This window comes from Lithobates pipiens, unplaced genomic scaffold, assembly GCF_037356315.1.
Source record: "Lithobates pipiens isolate NorthernLeopardFrog02 unplaced genomic scaffold, aLitPip1_a1.2 Scaffold_13, whole genome shotgun sequence".
In the NCBI taxonomy this organism is placed as follows: domain Eukaryota; kingdom Metazoa; phylum Chordata; class Amphibia; order Anura; family Ranidae; genus Lithobates; species Lithobates pipiens.
This window is the reverse complement of record NW_027507718.1, coordinates 438,723,542-438,749,404: the sequence shown is the minus strand read 5'-3', so window position 1 is coordinate 438,749,404 and position 25,863 is coordinate 438,723,542. Positions and strand designations below refer to the sequence as shown.

The 25,863-nt window shown below is 44.6% G+C and overlaps 1 protein-coding gene across 1 annotated transcript in view; it reads right to left on the bottom strand.

Annotated features, from left to right (window-relative positions):
- Positions 1 to 10,528, bottom strand: part of SEPSECS (Sep (O-phosphoserine) tRNA:Sec (selenocysteine) tRNA synthase) — a 63,982-nt gene extending 53,454 nt beyond the window's left edge. Inside the window, exons 1-2 of the mRNA XM_077477689.1 lie at positions 10,233 to 10,528; positions 2,499 to 2,653 (exon numbers count right to left, since the gene is read on the bottom strand). Coding sequence (XP_077333815.1) covers positions 2,499 to 2,653; positions 10,233 to 10,346 — 269 coding nt within the window. The 5' untranslated portion in view covers positions 10,347 to 10,528. The remainder of the gene's footprint in view (positions 1 to 2,498; positions 2,654 to 10,232) is intronic.
- Between the last annotated feature and the right edge of the window lie 15,335 nt (positions 10,529 to 25,863).

Below are 25,863 nucleotides of genomic sequence, written 5' to 3'. Positions count from 1 at the left end.
GTGTCGCATATCAGTTCCACTTCATTGGTGCCCATCAGTGCCGCCTTATCAGTGCCTGTCACTGCAGCCCAGTCAGTGCCCATCAGTGAAGGAGAAAACTTACTTATTTACAACGTTTTATAAACAAACAAAAAAAGTTTTTTTTTCAAAATTTTCAGTCTTTTTTTTTTTTTATTTGTTTAGCAGAAAATAAAAATCCCACAGGCGATCAAATACCACCAAAAGAAAGCTCTGTTTGTGGGGGAAAAAAAGGACAAAAATTTAGTTTGGGTACAGTGTAGCATGACCGCGCAATTGTCATTCAAAGTGAGACAGCGCTGAAAGCTCAAAATTCGCCTGGGCAGGAAGGTGTATAAGTGCCCATTGGGTAAGGGCCCATTCACACCAGAAACTGCAAGTAACTGTGCGTTTTTTTTCCTCGTACATATACATGCATTTAATGCGCAATGTACATGCATTTGACATGTGTATTTCTATCTGTATTTGTCCTGTGAGGTCACTTCTTTCCTTGGGCTTCCATTTACATTGTGACTGCGTTGCAGTGCGTTTGCATGCGTTTTTGTGATGCGGAAAAATGCAGCATGCTGTACTTTTGTGCACTGTGCTGCACTGGTGTGAACTATGCCCATAGGATAGCCTGGATTATGTACTGTCTACAGTTGGAGTGCTGTCCAACATGCACCCAACTGCATCCCATTGCATTAGGTGTGAAAGGGCCCTACAAATATGACATTTAAATCTTTTAATAAACATTTTAGGGCCCATTCACACCTAGTGCAGTTGGCTGCATTTTTGACTGCACTGCATAGATAGGCCAAAATCAAGGTAATCCTTAACACTGCAAACATTCTACAATGCATGCAAACACACTGTAACATATCACAGTGCACATAGAAGCTCAGGGAAAGAAAGAAGTGACCTTACAGGACAAATGCAGATAGAAAAAGGCACGTCAACTGCATGCAAATGCGCATCAACTGCTTGTAGAATCACAAGTATGCATACGTGCAAGGGAACAAAATGCGCAATAGATGTGCAGTTTCTAGTGTGAATGGGCCCTTAATGTTTTAATAAACATTTAAAGGGGTACAATAGATTTTTTTCTACCGGTGCCCAGCCCTAAAATGAACCTGTAAAGAGATATGGAGGATGCCTATGTGGGCCTGATCCTTCCTTCATTACCCAGTTACTCAAGATATATACACATCAGGTATTGGAGCATCTAGATTGCACATGCATGGTTCAGGCTAGGGGATTCTAAGTAGTTAAACATGAATAAGGATGACAGCCGTGCAGCATGCACTCAGGCAAGTCCACCAGAGCATCCTCTAGTGCAGGGGTAGAGAACTTCGGCCCGGCTGTTTTGAAACTACAAATTCCATCATGCTTCTGCCTCTAGGAGTCATGACTGTGAATGTTAGGGTCTTGCAATGTCTCATGGGACTTGTAGTTTCAAAACAGCTGGAGAGCCGAGGTTCCCTACCCCTGCTGTAGTGGGTCCTATTGGCAGCCCAGAGAATGTCTGCACTATAGCAGAGAGCTGCAACCTGCAAATAGAGAAGCGCTAATACACAAAAAATATGACATCACATTAAATAGTGTTTGTGGTGCTCAGCAGTAGTTTAGCTCTGCTCTAAAGCCCCATACACACTATCAGATTTTCTGCAGATTTTTGTCCTCAGGTTTACCAAAACCATGTAGTGCAAGGGCCTGCCTGATTGCATACACATTGAAACTCCTAAGGTCTGACCTCATATGGTTTTGGTAAATCTGAAGGAAAAAAAAAAACATCAGCAGAAAATTTGATGTGTGTATGGGGCTTAAGTATCTCTGCAAAATATTTTACAGGTGGTTCAAGGAACCGGAGTTATTTGGACATTTCTTTAGCGCAGCCTTCAAATGCTTCTGAAAATTAGACATAGTTAATCTTTAGGTAAGAACTTAAATAAAATAGAAGGTAATACAGACAGCCCCAAACTGTGAAAAGTTCCTCTCACCAAAGAAAGATGTAGGGATACGTCAACTTCCTAGCTGAAGCCATTATTCGGGTACCTTGGGTTTTGAGCCTTCCTGGCCGACTCAAATGAAGCCTAAACACATTCAAGAACCTGCACCTTAATCCTGCATGTACACTTTTAGCAGCGTATATAAAAAATTAAATGGAGCTTATTTATAGCAATCAGTGTAAAAGTGTAGCTGTTGCCTATAGCAAATCGGTCAAGATTCATTCTGCAAAAGAAACAGATCTGGTTGCTGTGTAGCCATTGCTTAGTCTTCTTTGCCTGTTTTCAAATATTATCCAACCCATAGAGCATAAGTGCCCGCTTACACCAGTGTGTTTGAGGTGCGGTAAAAAACAGTCTGCTTGCTGCAGCCTATGTAACTTCATCAAAACTCATATGTAACTCATGCTACATAGAGTGGAATGGTGATGCCTGTATAATATACCGCGCCTGAACTGCAAAGGTGTGAACCAGCCCTTTTATAGCTGGCCGTACCGATAATGTCGACGGGCAACCATGCTGCTGGCAACTCTTCCCTCGCGTTCTCCAACACCACAATTGCCAAGGAAATTATTGCTGTCCATCACAGCCAACTCCTGCAGAAAGAGTTCAATGGTGCTTTCATCCCAAGCTTCTTGTGGACATTTCCCCTGAGGAGACAAAAAAAAAAATGGAATTTGTTTAATATACCAATCACAATAAGGTCTGTAAAACAAGAAGATATTGCTTTTCATCCAAAGAAAAGATGAACATCACCTGATGCAGTGCAGGCTATTACCATATAAAGAGGGGGCAGGGGGTGAAGAGCATCCAGGAGGCGCTGAAATTTTTATGCGAGTTGATACAAAATAGGGAGAAGACAAAGACATTCGGAAAGCTCAAATAAACAGGTCTACCCTCCTATGGATACTATGGATACTATTAGGCCCCATGCACACGGGTGTTTTTTTACAGCCGCTTTTAGGAGCATCGGGCAGTTTTTTTTTTACAGCTTAAAAACGCCTCTCCATGTTATTCTATGGTCTCATGCACACACAGCCTTTCAGGAGCTGTAAGTGGCATAGGCTTTTTTGAGCTGTAAAATAAACCCAGAGCCAGCGCGTTTTGAGGACCGGCATTAGAGCTGTAAAAATGCTGGAAACAGCCACGTTAACCATTTATTTTTATATGTCAAAAACAAATATGTTTTATGTTTTATAATATAATTCCATATGAGAGGAAAGAAAAGGGAAAAGGAAAGAAAGACAAGAAGGAAAAGACAAGAAGGAAAAGACAAGAAGGAAAAGACAAGAAGGAAAAGACAAGAAGGAAAAGACAAGAAGGAAAAGACAAGAAGGAAAAGACAAGAAGGAAAAGACAAGAAGGAAAAGACAAGAAGGAAAAGACAAGAAGGAAAAGACAAGAAGGAAAAGACAAGAAGGAAAAGACAAGAAGGAAAAGACAAGAAAGCTTCCAGATTTTGATAAGGACCTGCAGACCCCGACAACCACTGGCCAGGGTTGTCGGGAAGAGCCCTTTGTCCTCATCAACATGGGGACAAAGTGCTTTGGGGCTCCCCTTCAAGATCCTTAGCGCACAAGCCACATCATCATGATCAGACTTGTGGTGCGAATTTTATTCAAATCAACTGGGTTCTCATAGGGAACCAATGATTTTGAATGGCGCTTCCATACAGAAAAGCCTTAAACGGAACCTGACGAAAAGGGAGTTTTTCCTGCAACAAAACACGTCAGATATAGAGGAATATAAATTATATATATATATATATATATATATATATATATATATATATATATATATATATATATTTATTATTTATTTATTTTTCATTAAAGGTCCGCCTTTTTTTTTAAATCCAGCAGCTACAAATACTGCAGCTGCTGACTTTTAAAATAGTGACACTTACCCGCCCAGCGCGCCCGCGAAGTGGGCACCCAAAGCCAATCTCTTGATCGTCTCTCGGGTGCTGCCGCCGCCATCTTGGGTATGGGAATCAGGAAGTGGAGCCTTTCGGCTTCATTTCCCGGTTCCCTACTGCACAATAAGGATGGTCCCCGCTGTCTCTGGGATCCGTGCGTTTCTGCAGGAAAGGGGGCGTACCTTCTGCAGAATCTACGCCGGAAGTGGGTGCAGATACCTGTACTGTACAGGTACCTGCACCCCCCTCCCCCCTGAAAGGTGCCAATTGTGGCGCCGGAGGGGGGAGGATTCCAATGAGCGGAAGGTCCACTTTAGGGTGGACATCCGCTTTAAATTTGGATGCTTTATCATTTGGTGTCACGCTCCTTCCACTGGTGCTTATTTTAAAGCCAAGCTTCAGCCAATGCATTGTAATTTCAGAGCAGAAAGTGATTCAAGATTTCTCTGAAAAAATAAAAAGAACACTTTTTTTTGTAATTTCTTTCTTTAACAAGAAGTTGCAATTTCCAAACACGTGCAAAAAAAAAAAAAAAAAAAGTGCATAACAGGATCACATTAATAGACAGACATGCAATATTAGTGGCAATGCAATAAGGACTGCACAGCATCAATGAGCACCCAAGAAATGACAATCTGCAAATCAAGCGACTACCATCAAAAAACATGGAAGTCTCCGAAAAAGGTAGCAGGAAAGAGTCTCCAACACTCCCAACAGGAACAGATGAAGTGCAGCACAAGATGCAACAACGTTCAATAAGAAAAAAAGAGAAAACTGGGGGTCGCCAGAGAGGCCACTGAAACCGAGGCAGGGCTAACAACCAACTGGACAAAAGAAAATATAATGGCTGGATAACTGCCAAGACTGCAAGGGATGCATCACAAAACGTAAGGGTATAGGAGGAGAATAAGGGGGTAGGGAGAAGAAGAGACCAGGAAAAGCAATCTCTCTTGTCTGGGGGCAAATAATAACCACAGACCCGGGGGCTTAGCTGGGTTGTGAGACCTCCTGCAAATAGGCATCAGTGTACACAAAATATTGCCACAGCCTTCAGATACCATGAAAGATCTCCTCCCTATTATGTAGGGTACCTGTGAGGTACTCCATGTCACTATGCCATGTCCTTCATATTCATTAATTTAAGAAAACCACAGGAGGCTTTGAAGGCAGATTCACAGACCTCCAGCACAAAGGGATACATGCCTTTGCCATGTTTGACAGGTGAATTGTAGGGGAAGCCTTATATTTTTTAATGGGTCGTTCCATAAGGTGCAGCAAGCATGCCACGGGCTTCCTCGCCAGGTCGACATCCCTCAGGTAATTAACCATCCCGGACACTGCTTTCCAAGACTGTCATTTTTGGGTAGTCCCAAAAACCATGTTGCATTGTGCCCTGTCCAGCACCACATCACCAACAGATGTCTGGTACCTGAGAAAAGATGTGATGCAGAGTCATGGGCACCCTGTAGCATCTAGCTAGGATCTTGTAATTGGTCTCCTGGACCTTTGTGGCAATAGAAGACTTCTGAGCAAAGTGGAGAATTTTCTCTTTTTGGGAGTCGTCGAATTGCAGGGACAGGAAATGTGGGAAAATTACCCCAATGAGGTTACACAAACTTTCATTCTTCTTCCACTATATCCAAAACTAAAATAAATAAATTCTGGAGTTGGGATATGAAAGATATCTTGATCTAGTATTGTTAAAGTAACTTTATCTGGTCTTGAAAGGTTTCAGGGCTGCAGCCTCCATCAGTATCTTTGCATACCTATGAATTCTGTGCTTTCATGTTTGACGGGAGATGACCTTTAAATTATCAATATACATGGTGTTCTTTAAATGGTAAGTTCACCTAAAACAGATATTTCAGCGTTTAGTAGATAATGGAGCGTTTTAACCACCTAGCAGTATCTGGAGTCATTCTGGGACTTGCCATGGCCCACTTTTTTTTGTTGTATTTTTTTTTTTATTTAGTTTATATTATGCGACTTCACAATGTGTGCAGAAACACCCAGGATGCAGGTCAGCAGGACTACAAACTAGTAGGAGACAGCCTACAGGATCTACCTGTATGTCTTGTATGTCTTCTCTGTTTGGAGTGAACCAGTCAATGGAAAACCTCCTTAGAAATCCAGTAGCTATGCAAATAGTTCTTTACAAACAAAGCAAATGACAGGAGACTGTAAATCAGAGGTAACACAATCTCACCAACTGTTACAGCACAAAAAGCACTGTGGTTTGCTCTGAATTTTAGGAGCCAGCTAAAAAAGTTAGGAGCCAGTTTTATTTTTATTTTTTTTAACCAACAAAGCTTTATTTTCAGTGACAAAACCCCTTCTCTTATGTAGCTCTGATGTGAGAGTCTTTACAGATGAACACACACATAGAATACAGTAAAAAACACTCACACCTTTAGCTCTGCTGCAGGTAAGCAGCAGAGCTAAAGTTTTTTTGTTTTGTTTATTTGTTTCTAGATGTTAACCACTGGCCTACCGGGCACTGTCACCCCCTTCCTACCCAGGCCAATTTTTCAGCACGGTCACACTTTGGATGACAAATTGCACAGCCTTTCAACGCTGTACCCAAATTACATTTTCATCAATTTTTTTTGGCACAGAACTTTCTTTTGGTGGTATCACCACTGGGGTTTTTTTTTTTTAAATTTTTTTTTTAAACCTTTTTCTTAATTTTCTGTTAGAAAATCTTGCAAATAAGTAATTTTTCTTCTTTACTGATGTGCAGCACTGATGGCCAGTGATTATCAGTGTAAATTTATCAGAATTACCGGTTAAGGGCTCTCCTCTCTCCTTTCCTGCTTTTCAGGGGAAAAAAAAAAAAAAAAAACGGCACATCACTGCTGTCTATAGAGAGTCATGGGCTGTTTAGCAACCCAGAGCTCTTGCCTGTCATTTGCTCAGCTGATCGGCGGGTCCCAGCCAGAAATCTTTTTTTTTTTTTTTTTTTTTAATTGACACTGTAGGTGTGATTTTATTTCTTTATTGTCCATTTCTGGTTGTTATTCACAAATGATTTTTAGTAATTAAACTGTTTAAAGAGATAAAGAGAGCAACACATTTGACTTATACATTTCAAGGGGCTGCCAAACGTGCGGAAACATGCAAAAAGTACAGCAAGCATGACTTAAACTGCATGCGGTTCCGTGGGTTTTGGTGGCGGCAGACACGCATGTATGTTAGATGCATTTAGGGTGCCATCAGTGGACCAGGAAATGTCTCACTGCCTGCGATTGGCTGTGTGCAGTGTTGGCTTTCTGGCAGGATCGGGCAGGTGGCTTGGGACTATGATCCCGAACACACCAGATCTCTAATGGGAAGGCAGAGATCCATGTTCCTGCTTTGAAGGATCACAGCCTTTCCTTCTCACAGAATGCTGTTCTGTCTGTGTCCTGGATGATCAGCGGGACCCACTGATTGGCTCCCACTGTGTCCAATCACAGTGGAGGCAGGCCACCAGCAGTGCGCAGGCGCACACCAGACCCGGAAGTGCAGAATCATGTACAGGTACCTGATTTTGCACAGGAGAGCCGATCTGTGCATGTGTACACACACACACACACACACACACACACACACACACACTATACAGTCAGCAAGCGGTTAAAGTCTTAGCAAGTATAAATGAGCAGATGCAGCATCTGACAGCACTGTATACAGCATCTGCTACATAAAGTATACAGAGTGCTGTTCTTATAACTCTGTGGGGACCCCAATCACTGTGGTATCATGCCGTTTAGTGTGGCTGGATTTGCAAAAGTAGCTCCTGCACGTTCCTGTGCATTAAAATCAATGGGCTGTCAATACTGGTGTCCTGTCAGAATACAGCTACCCATCAGAAAATGTAACAGAAGTGACGTTCTGAAAAAAAGAAAAAAAAAAACACTTACTGCGCATGCGCTATGTGTTCCAACATGTTTCCTAATCTGACAGAAAACTAAGCTAGCGGCGGGCAACTTCCTAAACTCCCAGGCAAGCAGGTGTTCGATCAGATACCTGCTACCCATCAGAAAGCCCCTACCCAGACAACTGCGCATGCACGACGCACAGCTGAAGTGACGTTGCCTCACAGCCATCTCGGTAGACCCGCACTTATCCACAGTGAGCCTGGATTTAGAAGTCGGCAAGCAGACATCCTTATACACCCACCAGAGTCTTGCTTTTCATAGTTATTTTTAAGAGTACACTCAGCTTATATAGTGAAATGCAGTATTTAGAAGTCCATAACACTGTTTTGATGTTTAAAAGCAGCGGTGTTCGGTCACATCAGCAAACCTGTGAGATCAGCAGGCTTGCCACTGCTTTTAAAATTCAACATCAAAACAGTGTTAGGGACTTCTCAGTAATGGATATCACCATATAAGCTGAGAGTTTACTGATAAAAATAAGTGTGAAAAGCAACACTCTGGTGGGTGCATAAAGATGTCCGCTTGCCTACTTCTAACTCTAGGCTTACTGCGGACGAGTGTGCGGGTGTACCAAGATGGACGCGAGGCAACATCACTTCGGCTGTGCATCGTGCCTGGGCAGTAGGCCGGGTAGCAGCTATGTGCTAGAACACCGGAAGAAGGTGGCGATGGCCATCTTGGTACACCCAAACAAGCAGCCAGAAGGTGGCAACGGCCATCTTGGCACTACCCGCACTGCTCAGTGGCAATTGCAAACTGATTATATACACTGAAATAAACTAATTTCACTTGGTTGTGGTGAAATTGTCCATTTCAGTATATAAAGGTGAGTTAACTGCTAAAATAAGTGCGAAATTGAAGACATGCCTTTGTGTAAGAAGATGTCCGCTGCCGCCTTCGTGTTCTGTCACATTAGGAAACCTATTGAAATGCATGGCGCATGCACCGTAAGCAATTTTGTTGGCATTAAGCCTTGTAGGCCAACAAAACCGTGGACTTTTGTCCAAAGGGCTTTGGCCCACATTTGTCTTGCATACACACGGCCACACAAATGTTGGCCAACAATTACGAATGTAGTGACGTACTATGTTGTTTTCAGCTCTTTAGCGCCACCCTTTGGGCTCCTTCTGTTAATTTTGTGTTAGTAGAAGTTTGGCGAGTGTTGATTTGCGCTTTTTTTATTTAGTTTCTGAACATCAACCAGCCATGTTGTGGAATCGGAAGAGATAACACGTTATTTATTATTGGCCTTAGAGTTATTGCTTTGACATTATTTTTTTTTGGTTGAATAATAATGATTTGATATATTTTCTATATTTTTGGATGAAGAATGCACTTTTTGGTTAAGTTCTATTGGCAGATAGCATGTCTAAATTTTCTTTTTAAATGCACAATAAAAAAAATAAAAAAAAATAGTGTAGAATAATACTTGGCTATGTGTTTTACTTCAAATGACAGTTTGGGAGTAGGCAGTTACATGTAAAAAAAAATACAAATACAAAATTAACAAGGGACACCAACATAGTTGTATCTTTGATCTTATAAACTACAGGATAATCGTGTTGTGGTAACTTGCAAAAAAAAAAAAAAAAACCACACACACACACGATTATTCTTGATATCACTAGAAAAAAAAAGCCTTTTAAGATGTGTTTGCAATAACTCCATCAGGATCACCAGCAAAGCAGCTTCATTATTATCTCATTAAAGAAGGGAATTGTGCGCTGCATTTCGAGATTTCATAATTTTCTGCATCACCAATGTTAATTCTCCATTACGAGAAGTTTACAAGACCGATCGCTACTGCTTCCGAGCATGCGTTTTTGTACTTTGGACTTTTGTCCGACGGACTTGTGTACACGCGAACGGAAAATCCAACAACAGACATTTGTTGGCGGAAAATTTGAAAACCTGCCATCCAACATTTATCCGTGGAAAAACCAACAATTGTCTGATGACGCGTACAAACGGTTGAATTTTCCACCAACAGCCTGACATCACACATTTCCTGTTGGAAAGTCCGATCGTGTGTACGAGGTTTTAATTCTGTTGCATTTTCTGATGGTTATCGGTGTAGAACATGCATGTTCTGGGGTTAGCTGGCCCTGAGAACACACATGCAGAGAGGCAGAGAGGCAGTGAGCACAGAGATTGAGACATACATGAGCCCCACATATCATTTCCTGCATGGAGGGTAGAATGTAGCAGTGAGAAGGACACACAGCTATCTCCTCTGCTACTCACCATAACAGCTGTTCTCACAAGTCCCCCTCCCCCACCTGTCACCCATATTGCTCCCCAAGAGCCCCGTGACAGCAGCCCCGGCGTCAGAACTACACGTCCCATCATGCATTGCCTTGCCGAATCACGTGGCCGCCACTCAGCTCTCACCTTCTCCAATAAAAGTCTTATCAGCTGCTCATGGCTGCGCCTCGCCTCCCGGCCCTGGCGGATGTAGGCCGGGGAGACTAGCTGCTCTCCAGCGGTATAACTCTCCCCATTCATAACGGCGGAGGACAGGACTGACTAGTACTACGGCGCCTCGGTCCCAGCGTGACACAGCCACCACAAACACCGCCTACCATGACCTTACACAGCCAATGGGCGACGGAGAACTTCCAGGATATGCCAATCGACTTCCGATGTGACAAGCTCTTCTAGAGAGTCTAGACTCGAGGCCTGGGCCAGATCCGCCTAGAGGGTGTGGCATTGTGGCCTGAAGTTTCAGGCGCTCATCTTGCTATGTAGTGCTGTGTATGAGTGCAGTGTTGCTTCTGACCACTAGAGGGCGGGAGTCACATGAGAAGCCACAAGCTGGTAGTACACGATATGAGTAAAAAAAACCTGGAGAGACGTGCATGATAGCCAATCAGCTTCTATGTTGGATTTACAAATCTTGCCTGAACAAGCCGAAGATAGAATATGATTGGTTCCACCAAAGTCTGTCTGCTCCAGGTTTAATAATGTTCCTCATTATGTAGTAAAAAGGTTGTAATCATTTATAAGTGTAGCAGCGGCTCCTGAAGAGCACGCGTTATGCGTTTTTTTTTCAAAGTCAAAATTGCCTAAACTGCAGTTTGGTTTGGGTACAATTATTAAAATTTGACTTCGGCATCAGTCTGACTGGACTGTGAGATGTTCAGCCTGGCCACAGGGGGCACTGTCTCTTCTGGCAGGTATGGAACTATGGTCTGGTTGGGTGCTTAAAGTGGTTGTATACTCTTTTTTTTTTTTTTTTTTTTTTTACTTTTACCTACAGGAAAGCCTATAATAAGGCTTAGCTGTAGGTAAAAAAAATATCTCCTAAACCTGTACGGTTTAGGAGATATTCCCCTCGGTATGCGCCGCTGACCCGTTCTAAGGTAAGTATTTCATAATGAGCTAGTATGCGGTGCATACTAGCTCATTATGCCTTTTGCTTTGCAGGTGGTAAAAAAAAAAACATTAGCGGGTTTACTACCGCTTTAAGTTACTCTCTCTCGGAGCCCACCCAGTGGGAGTGGTGTTCTCGCTGTGCTTTCTGGGAGAGGGTATTTAAGATGCGGATGTCACGTAGTTCGGGGTTCCAGTCCAGAATGATGTACTGACTTCATGGTCCTGGTCCTCCTGACCAGCCCTTAGGAAGGCTATGGCCTGCGGTGCGGATCCACCTGATTTTGACGTTTCGGGGCTGGCTAGCCCAAGGCAAGGAAACTAAAGAAGGATTATGAGGTGTTTGGGTGCCGTCTCCGGTTTGGGAGAGACCCCGTGACTTCAAGCATTCCAGGGGAGGACTCTTCAGAAGAAGACCACGTACAGGTTGGTTTCTTAGTAAGAGCCTGGAAAGGCTGAAGTACTGAGAATCCTGTCTTGTGGATTTTGCCAAGCTGGCTGAAAGATCCAGATATCCTATGAGTGTTTTCAAGCTTAGTTTCCCTACGTGTGGCAGAGACATTATCTTGTACGTTCTACAACAACGTCTGTGGCAGAGACTTGTTCCTGAGTAAGCACCTTGTTGGCTGCTAGGCCTTGTGATAGAAGGACTGTCCAACCTGAGTGATCATCCAGTTGCAAATGGCTATTCTCTGGATGCAGTCAAAGTAAGCAAGTTCTTCAACATTTTGACTTTGACACTAATGCCCCGTACACACGAGAGGACTTATGTCCGACAGACTTCCAAAGGAGTTCTGCCGGAGTTCCGACGGAGTTCTGACAGACTTTTCGGCCGAACGGACTTGGCCACACACGATCACACTAAACTCCGACGGATTCGAACGTGATGACGTACGACTGGATTCGACGTAGGAAGTTCATAGCCAGTAGCCAATAGCTGCCCTAGCGTCGGTTTTAGTCCGTCGGAGTAGCACACACACGAGCGAATTTTTCGAAGGGGACCGGGTCCGGCGGAGTTCCGTCGGGAAAATTTGAAGCATGCTTCATTTCTAAAGTCCGTCAGACTTTAGCAAAGCTAAAGTCCGTTGCAGCCCACACACGATCGGATAGTCTGACGGACTCAGTCCGTCGGAGTTTGGATGTCGAAAAGTCCGCTCGTGTGTACGGGGCATTAGAGTACCTGAATTCCCTTCCCAACCCTCTGATCCTAATTTAAGAGACTGTTTATTGTCTACGTTTTGCAAATAAAATCCATTCAAGTTGGGTCTGTTGTCAGTCTCTCAAGTTACTGGGCCATTACCACAGGACACCCCTAGACATGCAACGAGGAAGGCAGAAGGTAACGGTAAGCCCAAATGTAACCAGCAGCTCCTTCGGGGGCTAGTGCTACATAAGGATGTGCTGGAACTGGAGAGAGTCCAGAGAAGAACAGCAAAGCTAATAAAGGGACTCAAAGTGGCGGCCCTCCAGCTGTTGTGAAACTATGTGGAAGCGGAAGCAAACAATGCACCCACCCACTCTGGATGGTCAGGTCACGGGCAACACCCCCCTCTGGTCGATGAGTCAGCCGGGGCCCCTGCCCTTACCCCATCTTGCAGGTGGCAGCTTCTCTCCGGCTGCGGGCCGCTTGCTTGCTGCTCGGTACCCCTGCTTACGTCTTCTCCCTCCTCTCCTGCTGGCCAATCCGATCAGATATCCTTTTTGGCCAATCAGGTGACAAGTCTCATGACCTGTATCCTGATTGGCAGAGAGGAGATTCAGTGTTACAATAGCGAATGTTCATTCGCTATTGTAACACAACTGGGTGGGCTCGGAACGCAGTGCTCTGCTCCCCAAGACCATCCTTTTTTGAAGCCTATTAGAGCCTCTGGCTCTAATCACATGCTTAACTCCTCCCCCCCATTGGAATTCATGGTCTAATGTCCCTGTGTGTAGATCAGGGGACCGCACGCATGGATGGGGGGGGGGGGGGGGGCGGCGCCTGTGCGCCCCTAGTGGATGGGCCGCCACTGCTACATACTTTTGCTAATAGGTGTCCCTCTTTTCCATCTCATAAAGTTGGGAGGTTTGATGATGGGACTTGTAGTATCGCGACAGCTGGAGGGCCACCAGTTTGAGGCTCCTGGAGGATCTCAGCTCTGAGGAAAGACTGCAAGAATTAAACATATTCTCTCTGGAGAAGAGATGCTTGAGAGGGGATATAATACCAATATACAAATACCTTACTGGTGACCCTAGCATAAGGAAAAAAAACGTTTCAGTGAAAAGGAGTTTAAAAAGACACGCAGCCATTCATTGAAATTAGAAGAGAAGCAGTTTAACCTTAAACTGCGTATAGGGTTCTTTACTGTCAGAGCGGTAAGGATGTGGAATCCCCTTCCACAAGCAGTGGTATCAGCAGGGAGCATCAAAAGTAAAAAAAGAAAAACTATTAGATGCTTGAAAAAAGATCCCCATGCAAGAGCCTTAATCTCCTCTTTCTGTTTACAATTGTTAGACCCATCACCAGGGCCGTCTTTAAGGCAGGGCAAAAGGGGCAGCTGCCCTAGGCCCTGTCATTGTTGTGGGGCCCAAAGCAGCTGCCTCATACTTGCCAACCATCCCAGTTTAAATTCCCTTGTCCCTTGAAGTTTTAGTCCTGTGCTGCATCCCGATATCTCAGTGTGAAGTGCTGGTACTAATTCTGCCCTATTGTTGTGTATAGATGACTCACCTGCAGACCCTGTGTTTACATGTAAATACCCAGCATTCATATGTAAATAATGATGGCATTACTAAGTAAATAGTTGCGTCCTGCGGCATTGATATGTAAATAAAGGCAGCATTCATATGTATATCATGCTCCCCTGCAGTGAGGAGATGATGTGCTGTAACCTCTAGCACCCAATCAGTGAGCAGTATTACTGTACAGTAATCTCTAGCAACCAATTAACAAGCAGGAATCATTTGCTGTAACCTCTAGCAACTAATCAGTGAGCCGTGATGTGTGCTGTAACCTCTAGCAACCAGTCAGTAAGCAGTAATGATATGCTCTAACCGCTGGCAACCAATCACAATTGCTGCCTGATCTGATTCAGTAAACTGATTTTAAGTCTAGCTACTATTTATTGTATGTCTCAGAGCAGGTGGAGAGCAAAACTGCATTGGGGGGGGGGGCAAGATTTTTTTTTGCCAATGGTCCAATCAATATTAAAGACAGCCCTGCCACCGCCTTATACATCCCTTCATTACGTAACCAAATAGGATTTCGATTTGGGCTCCCCAAATGGGTGTTACCGACAGGTCCAACATTTGGGCTTCCACAAAGTCGGCCTTCCAGAATGTTGTAGCCTCAGAAACGAATTATCAAGTATTGATGTGCTGGTACCTTGTCCCTTCCCGGATTGCCAAATACCTTCAGTCCTACTCTCCTGCTTGTTTCTGAGGCTGCTCAGACAATGGCACACACCTCCATATTTGGTGGAGCTGCCTACTTGTCCAATCATTTTGGACTGAAATTTTTCCTATCCTCTCCACCCTCATTGGTAGCACCTTAGCCACTGGCCCAGCCATGGTTCTACTCAATAAGAGACCTTCGAATGTAACCTATCTCTAATTCACGTTGCTCTTTCAGTTCACAACTTCTGCAAAGCAAACCATCATGAAGGTCTGGAAAACCCCCCACTTCAATATCTTTGAAACTAGGAATAGAGTCACCAGAGCCATGATCTACACAAAGATCTTGACAGGGTCAAAAAAAATTGAAAACCCTGGGTCGACCACTACATTCCCTCTGATTTCGATGAAGCATTACTTCTCCCCTTGCCTTTATTATCCATAGAGACCGGATTCATATCTCTTCCCTTCCACCCCCTGGTGACCTATCTCCATGTCCTCCACCTCTCCAGTCTGAGCCACCTTCCCCCTCTTTCCCAACTCTCCCCTTCTCTTCTTCCTTTTTCCTCATCTCCTTTCCTTTCTCAGCACTCTTCAGCTCATCTGTCCTATACGTAATCTCGCCAGTTTGCACCAGTCTATCTGTCCATCATGCAGAGGCCAGACACTTCCCGCCAATTGCAATCCCCCAAGTTCAGAACCTCAAGTGCTCTCAGTGAATATCCCCCCACTTTATCCCTTTTCTATTTCAAGGACTCTTGGACATAATTATTGCTTGCTAATATCAGGGCAATCCTGTCTGGAATGCCCTGTAACTAGCCTCTGGTCATAGGGATTATATGTATTATGGCTTCTGGTTAGCATTCACCAACAATCTCCAGTGTGCCCTCAGACTGGCTCACACTGAGTTGCCTTATGTTGCCTTCTTACACTTTGTTGTTATTTATGTTTTGTTACAATGGGCTGTGTCCCTACCTATATTATCATAGTCTCCACCTCATCTAGGGGATGACTCCTCTCTGATTCATTTTATTGTGACTTTCGCTTGCACTCTTTCTTTTATTAAAAAATTTGAAAAAAAAACCCACAAAACTATTAGATGGGCATCTTAACGTTCGCAACATACAGGGATATGGGAATTACTATTAGCATAAACTCACACACACCACAGGTTAAACTGGATGGACTGGTGTCTTTATTCAACCTTAACAACTATGTAACCATGTAAAAAAAGTAAATGGCAACAATACAGTAGCAGTAAGGTCAGAGTGCATGCATTAGTGCATTGTGCTGACAGTTATTTTGAACTTACTAAGGCTGGGTTCCCATCTCTCTGTTTCTGCTGTTATGCATTTTTTCTTGTATTTTATGTTCTTTAAAATACATTTTTAGTGTGTTTTACTTAAATTTTTTTCATGCGTTTGGCACGTGTTTTCCATGGGTTTTCATATATCTTGATGGACCAAAAAAACACAGGTTAAATGCATAATATATCGCACATGCAAGCAACACAGCAAGCAAATGTGACCAGCCTCATTGCAAACAATGTATTTTAATGACACATGTTTTTATGAGCTCCAAAATGCACATAAACTTGCACAGATGTGTACCAGGCCTAGTAGTCCATTCACACTGTACACACCATAACATGTGTACACATATTCCTAATGTTATAAAGAGGGATGAGCATGGGATTGGTGTGAATGTTTAGGTTCACATGCAACCAGACACAAGCTATCACTCCCACTAATCAGTGCCCAATCAGCCTTGGTCAGGGCTTTCCTTGTCCCACAGCCACCCATAACACAAGGGCGGGGATGCTCATGGCGTCATTGACCTAATATGGCCACATGGTTATATTTGGTTAATGACGCTGTCACTGACATGTGGCCATATTAGGTCAATGATGTCACAATCATCCCACCCCTTTATTACATGTGCAAGGTGGGGTTTGCCCTGGCTGTGGCTGATTAAGCACTGATTTGGCAGGAATGACAGTTTGCTTCTGAGTTTGGTGCAAACAGTGGCTTAACGTGAGAAGGGCATCAGGGTACCCCGATGCAAAATTCTTAGGGGCACAACATTTCAAAAGAGCAAAGTCACACAGTGGGAAGTGGAGCGAGGTTCAGCACCAGTGGCAGAGTGGACAGCTCCCAGCAGTGAGGGCTACGTGTCCCTTGTGGAGAAGATCGGTACCCGTTATATCGCCCAGGGGGTGCAGTGCATGTGGGCATACTGGTATACAGGCACACCACTAGAGCCATGGGCTGGCAGGGGGAGCTCTCCCAGGGTCTGCACAACGTTGAATAAAGTAGATGTAAACAGGAGGATAATGACAGCACTGGAACACCGTGGCATGATAGGCTAGTTCCATTGCACAGCTGGCACCTGTGTACCAGTGGCCACATTGTACAGGGTCGAGACAGATGATGGGTGGTCAGCTGAGCAGATGGAGCATTCTGGAAGATTAACAGGAGGACATGGTGGATTCAGGGGCCCCTGGGAGTGGAGCCTACATGCTCTTGAAGTGCTGAATTTGTTCATACATCACTGATCTTGAACTCATAGATGACAATCTGGCTCCATATGTAAGGAGGGCAGTACGGATAGGGCACATTGAGATGGTACTCCAAGACCACAATCAGATGCAGCTGGGCTAGAGTTCATTTCTCAGATACCCAACTGGACAGGGCCAAGGGCCACCTTGTGTTAGAGTGCTGCCAGCTTGACATCAGCCTCCTGTCTCTTCAGGGATGGCAGAGGGCCACAGGAGTTCAAGACTATGAACGGATAATAAAGACAGGCACATAGGGCAATATATATATATATATTCTAAATATCAAAAAAATTCTGGAAGAAGAGTTTTAGGGAATGGCAACAGTCCACGAGTTAGGGGGCACAGTACTTGCTTTTACCCGAGCGCTGGCAACCCACGCTACATTATTGGGTGCAAATCTAAGTTCTGACCAAACCCATACTCACACCTAGTGAAAAATAAGTGGTGCTCACATGCCTGTGCTGTTTTACGGCACGGGTCAGAAAATATGGCCGGTCCAATTTTTTATCTCATTTCACAATGTTATGAGATCCATAGAAGTCTTAACACATGTGTGGGTATTGTATGTTAAAGCGTCACAATACGTATTAAATGTAGCATATAAAACACAGCTAAATCTAAAATGCATAGGTGTAAAGGGGCCCTAAGGCAATGGAACTGTGTTGTATTGTGGTGTGAGGCGTCAGAATGAAGGTTACAATCAGTGTTCATTTTAACGATCGCTCGGTTCCCAGAGCTCAATGAGCAGAGAGCTGATGACCATCAGTCACCGTTCTCTGCTCTGATGGTCCCCCCGTGCTCACTGGAGCTCTGGGCTGTGGAAGGGGTGGGAGCGTCCGGCTCAGGCTTTGAAGGGAGGCTGAGCCAGAGGGCAGTCAAGGTTCTGGGCAGATCCCGACCATATGGTAGTGATCTTTCCCCAGCCTGGACTGGCTCTGGGATGTCAGCCGACAGCGAGCTTCAGGGTCACGAGTACAAAACGATCTGCACTAGGAGAAGTACAGCCAAATGAGCTTTGGCTATACTTCTCATTTTAATACCATAAATAACAACATGGTATTAGATTTTTTACTCCAGGATTATATAATGAGTTTGGAAATTCTAGAGAAATTCTTAAATAATACATTACAATTTAACTAAACCCATTCGACTTTAGTTTACTAAAATACACTGGAGATTTTAGTCAAATAAAACAAATCAGATGACAAAAATATGCCATTTACCACCACATGCAGTCCAGTGCATTTTTTTTTCTGCAACACAAACGCATGCAAAGTAGGGTATATGGTTTCCAATGTCATAGTTCACACTGTCAGTTCCAGGTCTTTCCAGTTGAAGAACAAAAAAGTAGAACATGCTGAATATTTCCTGCACTGGACTGTACTGGAACGCAGTAAAACGCATGAAAAACACACCCGAAAGCACCGGAGCACAATTAAAAATGCATCAAAAACACACCAGACCCCAGGTATAGTGAAAGAAAAAAAACAGGAAAAAAGAAGAAAAAAAAGCACCTGGAATGCATCCAAAAACGCACCGGAATACACCAAAAATGCGTTAAAAATGCACATGCAAAAACGCATCTGGAATGGATCTGGAGTGCATTTTTGTTGTTTGAACCAGCCCCAAAATTGCATTTTTGTCAAAAACTATGACTAAGGACTAGTTCACACCATAGAAACGCAGTCCGGATGCGTTCCAGATGTTTTTCTACATGCACGCTTTTGGTGCGTTTTTTAAGAAGTCCAGTGCATTTTTCCCACTGTTTTTTCTTAACCTTAAAAAATGTGCGTTCCGATGCGCTTTGATGCGTTTTACAGCGTTCCAGTACAGGCCAGTGCAGGAAAAATTCTGCATGTTCTACTTTTTTTCTGGAATTGCAACACACTGAAACTGCAAGCACTGGTGTGAACTATGCCATTGAAAACCATTTAACATACTCTCCGTGAGTTTTTGATGCAGAAAAAAAAAATGCACTGGACTGCATGTTGTGTGAACTGGCTCTAAAACTAAATAGAAATTTAACGCTGGTTATAATTTTACCAATATTATGAAAGTTCTGTTTAGCCAGTCACACCAGTGCCGATAAATAAAGGGAATGTGATGGTTTGATTCCTAGACTGTAATAAGGACACCTGCACATATAAATCCAACACCCTTCTATACATTTATTATTTTATTATAACCATGAACAATATGAACTGTAGTGCAACCCCTGTATAGAAGCGGCTGGATAGGATGGGTTCCCTATCCATTGCCTCAACCTTTTTAAGACCCTCACACACCAGATTGAGTGTACAAACATTCAATTACTGAAAGCAGGACCGTTTTTAAGGCAGGGCAAAAGGGGCAGCTGCCCTGGGCCCTGTCATTGTTGTGGGGCCCAAAGCAGCTGCCACATACTTGCCAACTATCCTGGTTTAAATTCCCTTGTTCCTTGGCTTTTTAGTCCCGTGCCGTGTCCCAATATCTCAGTGTGAAGTGCTGCTACTAATGCTGCCCAGCTCTGCCCTATTGTTGTCACCTGCAGACCCTGTGTTTACATGTAAATTGTGGCGGCATTCATATGTATATCATGCCCCCCCCCCCCAGGTCAAATCCACCATCACCTATACTGAATGCTGCCCACTGGGGAGGTAAAGGGGCATGCTTGAAAGTCCTGCCTACAACTGTGGTCATTAAGCCTAACATCTGCCTGTTCTGCAAAGGCAAGCGAATAGGTGGGTCCAAAGATGAGCAGAGTAGGCAGGTAGAGTTAAAGGGGGTGGTGGGTTGGTGTGGAGAGGATGGGGAAGGTTTGGGGTGCAGAGATTAGCAGGGGTTTTATGATGCAAAGGTGTACTGACAGGGTGGATAAAGATGTAGGTCACGTGTGGGGCAGCCCATTCATTTCAATGGGCTGCTCTATGTGCTAGAAATGCAGAAGAAGGTCCCTAACCCTTTTTCAAAATCACACGGTGCCGAGGCACATGTCAGCGGATGTGTGAGGGTGTCATTAACAATTGATGGCATTACTGTGTATCTGCTAAAGGGCAGCTGCAGATTTTGCATGCGTTCCTGACTCACAAATGTGAACGCAGGCTAAATGTCGCAGTTACATTGGTGGTCAGTGTAAATCTTCTCATTACATTGGGGCTTGGTGTAGAATCCTTTCATTCATGCCTCATCTGATACAGTAAACCGATTTTGAGTCTAGCTGCTATTTATTGTATATCTCAGAGCAGGCGGAGAGCGAAATTGCATGGGGTGGGGTTGGCCTTTGGTGTTGGGGGCCCCATGAGAATTTTTGCCCAGGGCCCAATCAATATTAAAGACAGCCCTGAGTACTCACCTCGCAGACATGATGGCAATAAGGAAGGCCACCTTCTGAAAGTTGGCTGGGGATACACTTTAAAGTGGAGCCTACAATCCTAAAATGACCCCCCCTACATGCACTCACAGCCCCCCACCCCCCTCTGTATAGTAAAATGCTATTCTTCAGTTAAAATTGAGGGAAAAGAGAAACATTGGAATTCATTGGAAGTCAATACCAGTTTGCAAAAGATGATTTTCTTTGGAAGTATAAATCACCCCTAATGTTGGGGGTCCTACATGTGTGGATGCTGCTGTGTTATGCAAAACTATTAGAATAGTTTTTACCTGTTGAAATGGGGAGCCCCCAGACTGTCCATACTTTGTAAAGGGTGCCTTGACTGATAAAAGTTTGAAAAATAATGATCTATACAATTAAAAAACTGAAAAGATTGTTCAATGTGCCATAGATCTAATTGCCATTAACAATCAGGCCGCCTTCACACCTGGCCGACACGTTGCTTTTTTTGGTGTATTTGTTGTGTGACAGCATAGGGCAGCCAGCGCCAAAGTAGCTCCTGCAGCTTTCTTTTTTCCGGTATATTTTGTCACACGACTGCTACCCGGGTTTGGGGTGACATTGAGGGTCTGTTCACACAGGAAAGGGGCATTCTGTGCACATTTCCTGCATGGGAGGTGAACACGCTGTTTCACCTGCAGTCTGTTTTTATTTGTTAGATTATTAGTTGATGAAATTGATTAGGAGGTGACCGTGGATTTTGTAAAGGGTGCTGCCTTTCAAGACGAATACGAATTGTATAGATTGATGTGTCATTATAAAATTTGACCACTAGATGGAGATGGATTATCCACTCTGAATTAAAGTGATAGTAAAGTCTTTTATGACATTTTTACCTATAGGTAAGTTTATAATAAAGATTACCTGTAGGTAATAGGAATATTTAATAAGCGTGCACTGTTTAAGAGATATTCCAGTGAGCAGCAGCCAGTGACGTCACCAGCGCATGTACATTGAAGAAACGGAATATTCATGCCATTCCTTCAGAGCTCTGTGCTGTGCCTGAGGCTCCCTCACGCATGCGCCGGAGTGATGTTTTTGCAGCTCCCGCATCCAATTTGCAATAGTGTGAACCCAGCCGTAGCCTCCCTGGCGGTATGATTATGTCTGATTTTTGCGTCTCAAAGCAGTACAATTATTTTGCATAGGAATTTGGCCATTTATATTGTAGGCCTGTAATTCTTAGGAATAACACAAATCTGTCCAAACAAGAGTCTAGTAGACATCCCGGGTATGATGAAGTTTGAACACAAAATTATAATTTATAATATAATAAATATAAATAATTCTAGAAAATAATAATATAATAATAATAAAATTAATTTCCCCATGATTCACTGTCACTCAATTTTGAAAGTGTTCTAATTTACTATCACTGTTTTCTAACTGGTCTAAAACCACTTTTGACATAAAGGGACACTTTTTGGTTGCTATGGACAATCTGCAGTTTCCAGGTAGTATTTATAATACAAAAAGAATCGCTAAAAAAAAGTGTAAGTGTATATCCTCTGATGGGAAATTAAATAGGGTTACTGGCAATAGGTAATAGTACAAGAGTAGAAGAGCTTAGAAACTCTTGTACTATTACCTATTGCCAGTAACCCTATTTAAAATCCCATCAGAGGATATACACTCTTTTTCAGGGATTCTTTTTCTATTGTACTAGGGATGTGGGTTCCCTGACAATCAAGTCTCATACAGGGGTGACACCACTCCTCTGTATTTATAATATAAAACTGCATGCAGGGCACTGGACAAAGCACTAGGGGAAAAAGGGATGTGAAATCATTTCATACAGTAATGTAATTGTTAAGATTACAGTGTACTGTATGTATTATGATTTTTCACATTTTTGAATTTGCCGCTGGGCTCTACCCCCGTGCGCCACTCGCAGGGAATGGAGTCCGGCACACAGAGTCTTCGGGTGGAAGACACAGTCCGCAGACGCAGCGGGGGGGGGGGGGGAATATTGCAGGATCCTGGGGACAAGGTAAGTACACTGCACCAGGATCCTGCAATGCAATCCCGAGTGTGGCTCGGGATTGCACAGCTATTGAAATGAAAGCTGTGATGTTCCCGGAGCTGTGATCGATCAGGCGGCGGAGGTGGCTCTCCTGCGCTATAGGACACCCCCATGATGGGCGGCACCAAGGGCAGGGGGCGGAGTCCCACCCCCCGCCCAGGCCCCATCCCATTTTCGGCTCCATTATCGGCCGTTTTTCGGCGGCCATCATTTCCGTGCATCCCTAATTTTTTTCATTCACTTATGCCAGGGGTGCTTAACCTGTGGCCTGCAGGCCACATGTGGTCCTCGGAGACCTTTGATGTGGCCCGACCTCAAACCAGGAAAGTACATGCCCATGCTCTGGGAGGGTGGGTCGGCAAGCCCAACTCGTGATCAATGGGTTTGCAACCCGCCATCCCGGAGCATCAGAGTCAGGGCCGTCTTTAGCGCAGGGCAAACGGGGCACCTGCCCTGGGCCCAATGTTTGTAGGGGGGCCCGCACTGCTACCCACGAATTGGGGCCCCAATGAAGGTTTTGCAGAGTGCGCAGAGGACACGGGACGGGAGGCTGTATTCCTGTGGTAGTCAGCTGAGTGGGGGCGGGGCCGGGAGCTCCACTGATGCTCTGACCCCGCCCCCGTGCAGGCTGTATGCTCGGAACAAAGCGGCTGTAGTGAGAGCCAGTGATCGGTGTGGGAGCGTCAGTGGAGCTCTCGGCCCCGCCCCCGGACCTCTGTGTTCCCCAGCCAGTATAGAGGGGGCGGGGCCAGGAGCTCCACTGACGCTCCCACTCCGATCACTGGCTCTCACTACAGCCACTCTGTTCCGAGCATACAGGCTGCACGGGGGGCGGGGTCAGAGCGTCAGTGGAGCTCCCGGCCCGCCCCCTCTCAGCTGGCTAGCGCAGGAATACAGCCTCCCGTGTCCCCTGTGCACTCAGCAAAACCTTCATCGGGGCCCCAATTCACGGGTAATGGGGCCCCCCTACAAAGCATCAGTGGAGCTCCCGGCTGTTGTAGTGAGATCAGAGAATGGAGGCCCCGCCCACATACCTCTAAATGTATGTAGTGTGTTTGGCTGCCCAGGTATGTCCTTGCACCCATAAAATGCCTGACTGCTTAAACCCTGAGCTGTGTTATTCAACTGTCAAGCTGTACATTGCTCAAAGTTCTCTGACCATCACCTGTAGCATGTCCGCAGTCTCTGTCTCCTGCAGTATGTTCGCAGTCTCTGATTTTCTCCCGAAGTATGTCCGCAGTCTTTTATTGTCTCCTGCAGTATGTCCACAGTCTCTGATTGTCTCCTGCAGTATGTCCGCAGTCTCTGACTGTCTCCTGCAGTATGTTTGCAGTCTCTGATTGTCTCCTGCAGTATGTCGCCAGTCTCTGATTGTCTCCTGCAGTATGTCCGCAGTCTCTGATTGTCTCCTGTAGTATTTCTGCAGTCTCTGAACCTCTCCTGTAATGTGTCTGCACTCTCTGACACTCTCCTCTAGTATGTGTATTAATGTGCCCCTTTACTTGGTCAATTATTTAGGATTGCTCCACTGCTCAGTGAGAGGTAATGATGTGCATTAACCTGTAGCAACCAATCAGCGAACAGTAGTGATCTGCTTTAATCTCTAGCAGCCAATCAGTAAGTGGTAATGATGTGCATTAACCTTTAGCAACCAATCGGCAAGCAGAAATTACGTGTTGTAACCTCTAGCAACCAGCAGTAAGGATAGGCTGTAACCTCTGGCAAACAATTGCAATCACTGCGTGATCTGCTGTAGTAAACTGATTTTGAGTCTACCTGCTATTTTTTGTATGTCTCAGAATGGAGGGGGGCCCCAATAAAATGTTTGCCCAGGGCCCAATAAAAATTAAAGACGGCCCTGATCAGAGTGCATGGACCCAGCACTGGCAGAGGAGGAAACAGGTGGAGGGAGGGAGCCGCATAAGCCGATGCTTCCTCTGTAGCGCCAGCTCCTGTACCAGGCAGACTGATACCGAGTGCACTTCTCCTGGGACATTCCTAGCAGCCTGGAGAGGGATGCCAGCAGAAGCTGAAAGAGAAAAAGGTCAGAGTATTAAACATCATATACATTGCACTTTTGCAATAGGCATTTAGCACTTATAAAAATGGGTTATTAGGCTGTTTTCACACTGATAGTGCACCTGCAGCTTTCCTGCGGGTTAGCTACACTGAGCCATAGACTTCTATTATATCCTGCAAGTTGCTGTGCTTTCAGAAAGTGCCCCACACCCACAAGATATATTAAAAGTCTATGGCAAAACGCAGCTAGCCCGCAGGAAAGCCGCAGGTGCATCATTGCGCTGCACTTGTCGTGTAAGTAAACCACAGCGCATCAGTGTGAAAGCAGGCTTACAGGCTCAGGACAGTAAGGGCTCATTGACATTTGCGGTTTAGGGGGTGGTAAAACCTCATAGTTCATTATGGGCTGTGACCGGTTACCAAATCACTTAAAGGAGTTGTAAATTCTATGCATTAAGATAAAAAAACCTGTGTGCAGCAGCCTCTCCTTATGCCGTGTACACACGAGCGGACTTTGATGGACTAGGTCCGACAGTCTTTCCGACTTACTTTCCGAATGAACAGACTTGGACACACACAATCACACCAAAGTCAGACGGATTCGAACATGATGGCGTACGACCGGACTAGAATAAGGAAGTTCATAGCCAGTAGCCAATAGCTGCCCTAATGTCAGTTTTTGTCCGTCGGACTAGCATACACATGAACGGATTTCTCGGTCCGGCGGAGTTCTGGCGGGAAAATGTAAAACATGTTCTATTTCTAAAGTCTGCCGGATTTTTGGCAAGCAAAGGTCCGATGGAGCCCACACACGATCGAATTGTCCGACGGACTCGTTCCATCGGACCTTTGCTGTCAAAATTCTGGTCGTGTGTAGGCGGCATAATACTTACCTGAGCCCTATCTCTGTCAAGTGATGTGCATGAGTGTCTCGGCCATCTGAGATTCTCTCTACTGATTGGCTGAGACACAAGAGCAAGAGCTGCGATTCGGCTCGGGTGCCCCCATAGCAAGCTGCTGACTGTGGGAACACGTGACAGGAGGGAGGAGTCAGGAGCACCGAAGAGGAGGATTGGGGCTACTCTGTGCAAATCCACAGCAATAGAGAAGGGAAGTATAACAGGTTTATTATTTTTATAGGGAAAAAAAACAAGACTTTACAATCATTTTATGTTGCCCCCACTCTTCAAAAGGTTGAACACCCCTGACTTACAGTTTCTAGATAAATATTTTATTACATCTTTTCATGTGACAACACTGAATAAATGCCACTTAACACACAACCATTAATGTCTAAACCGCTGGC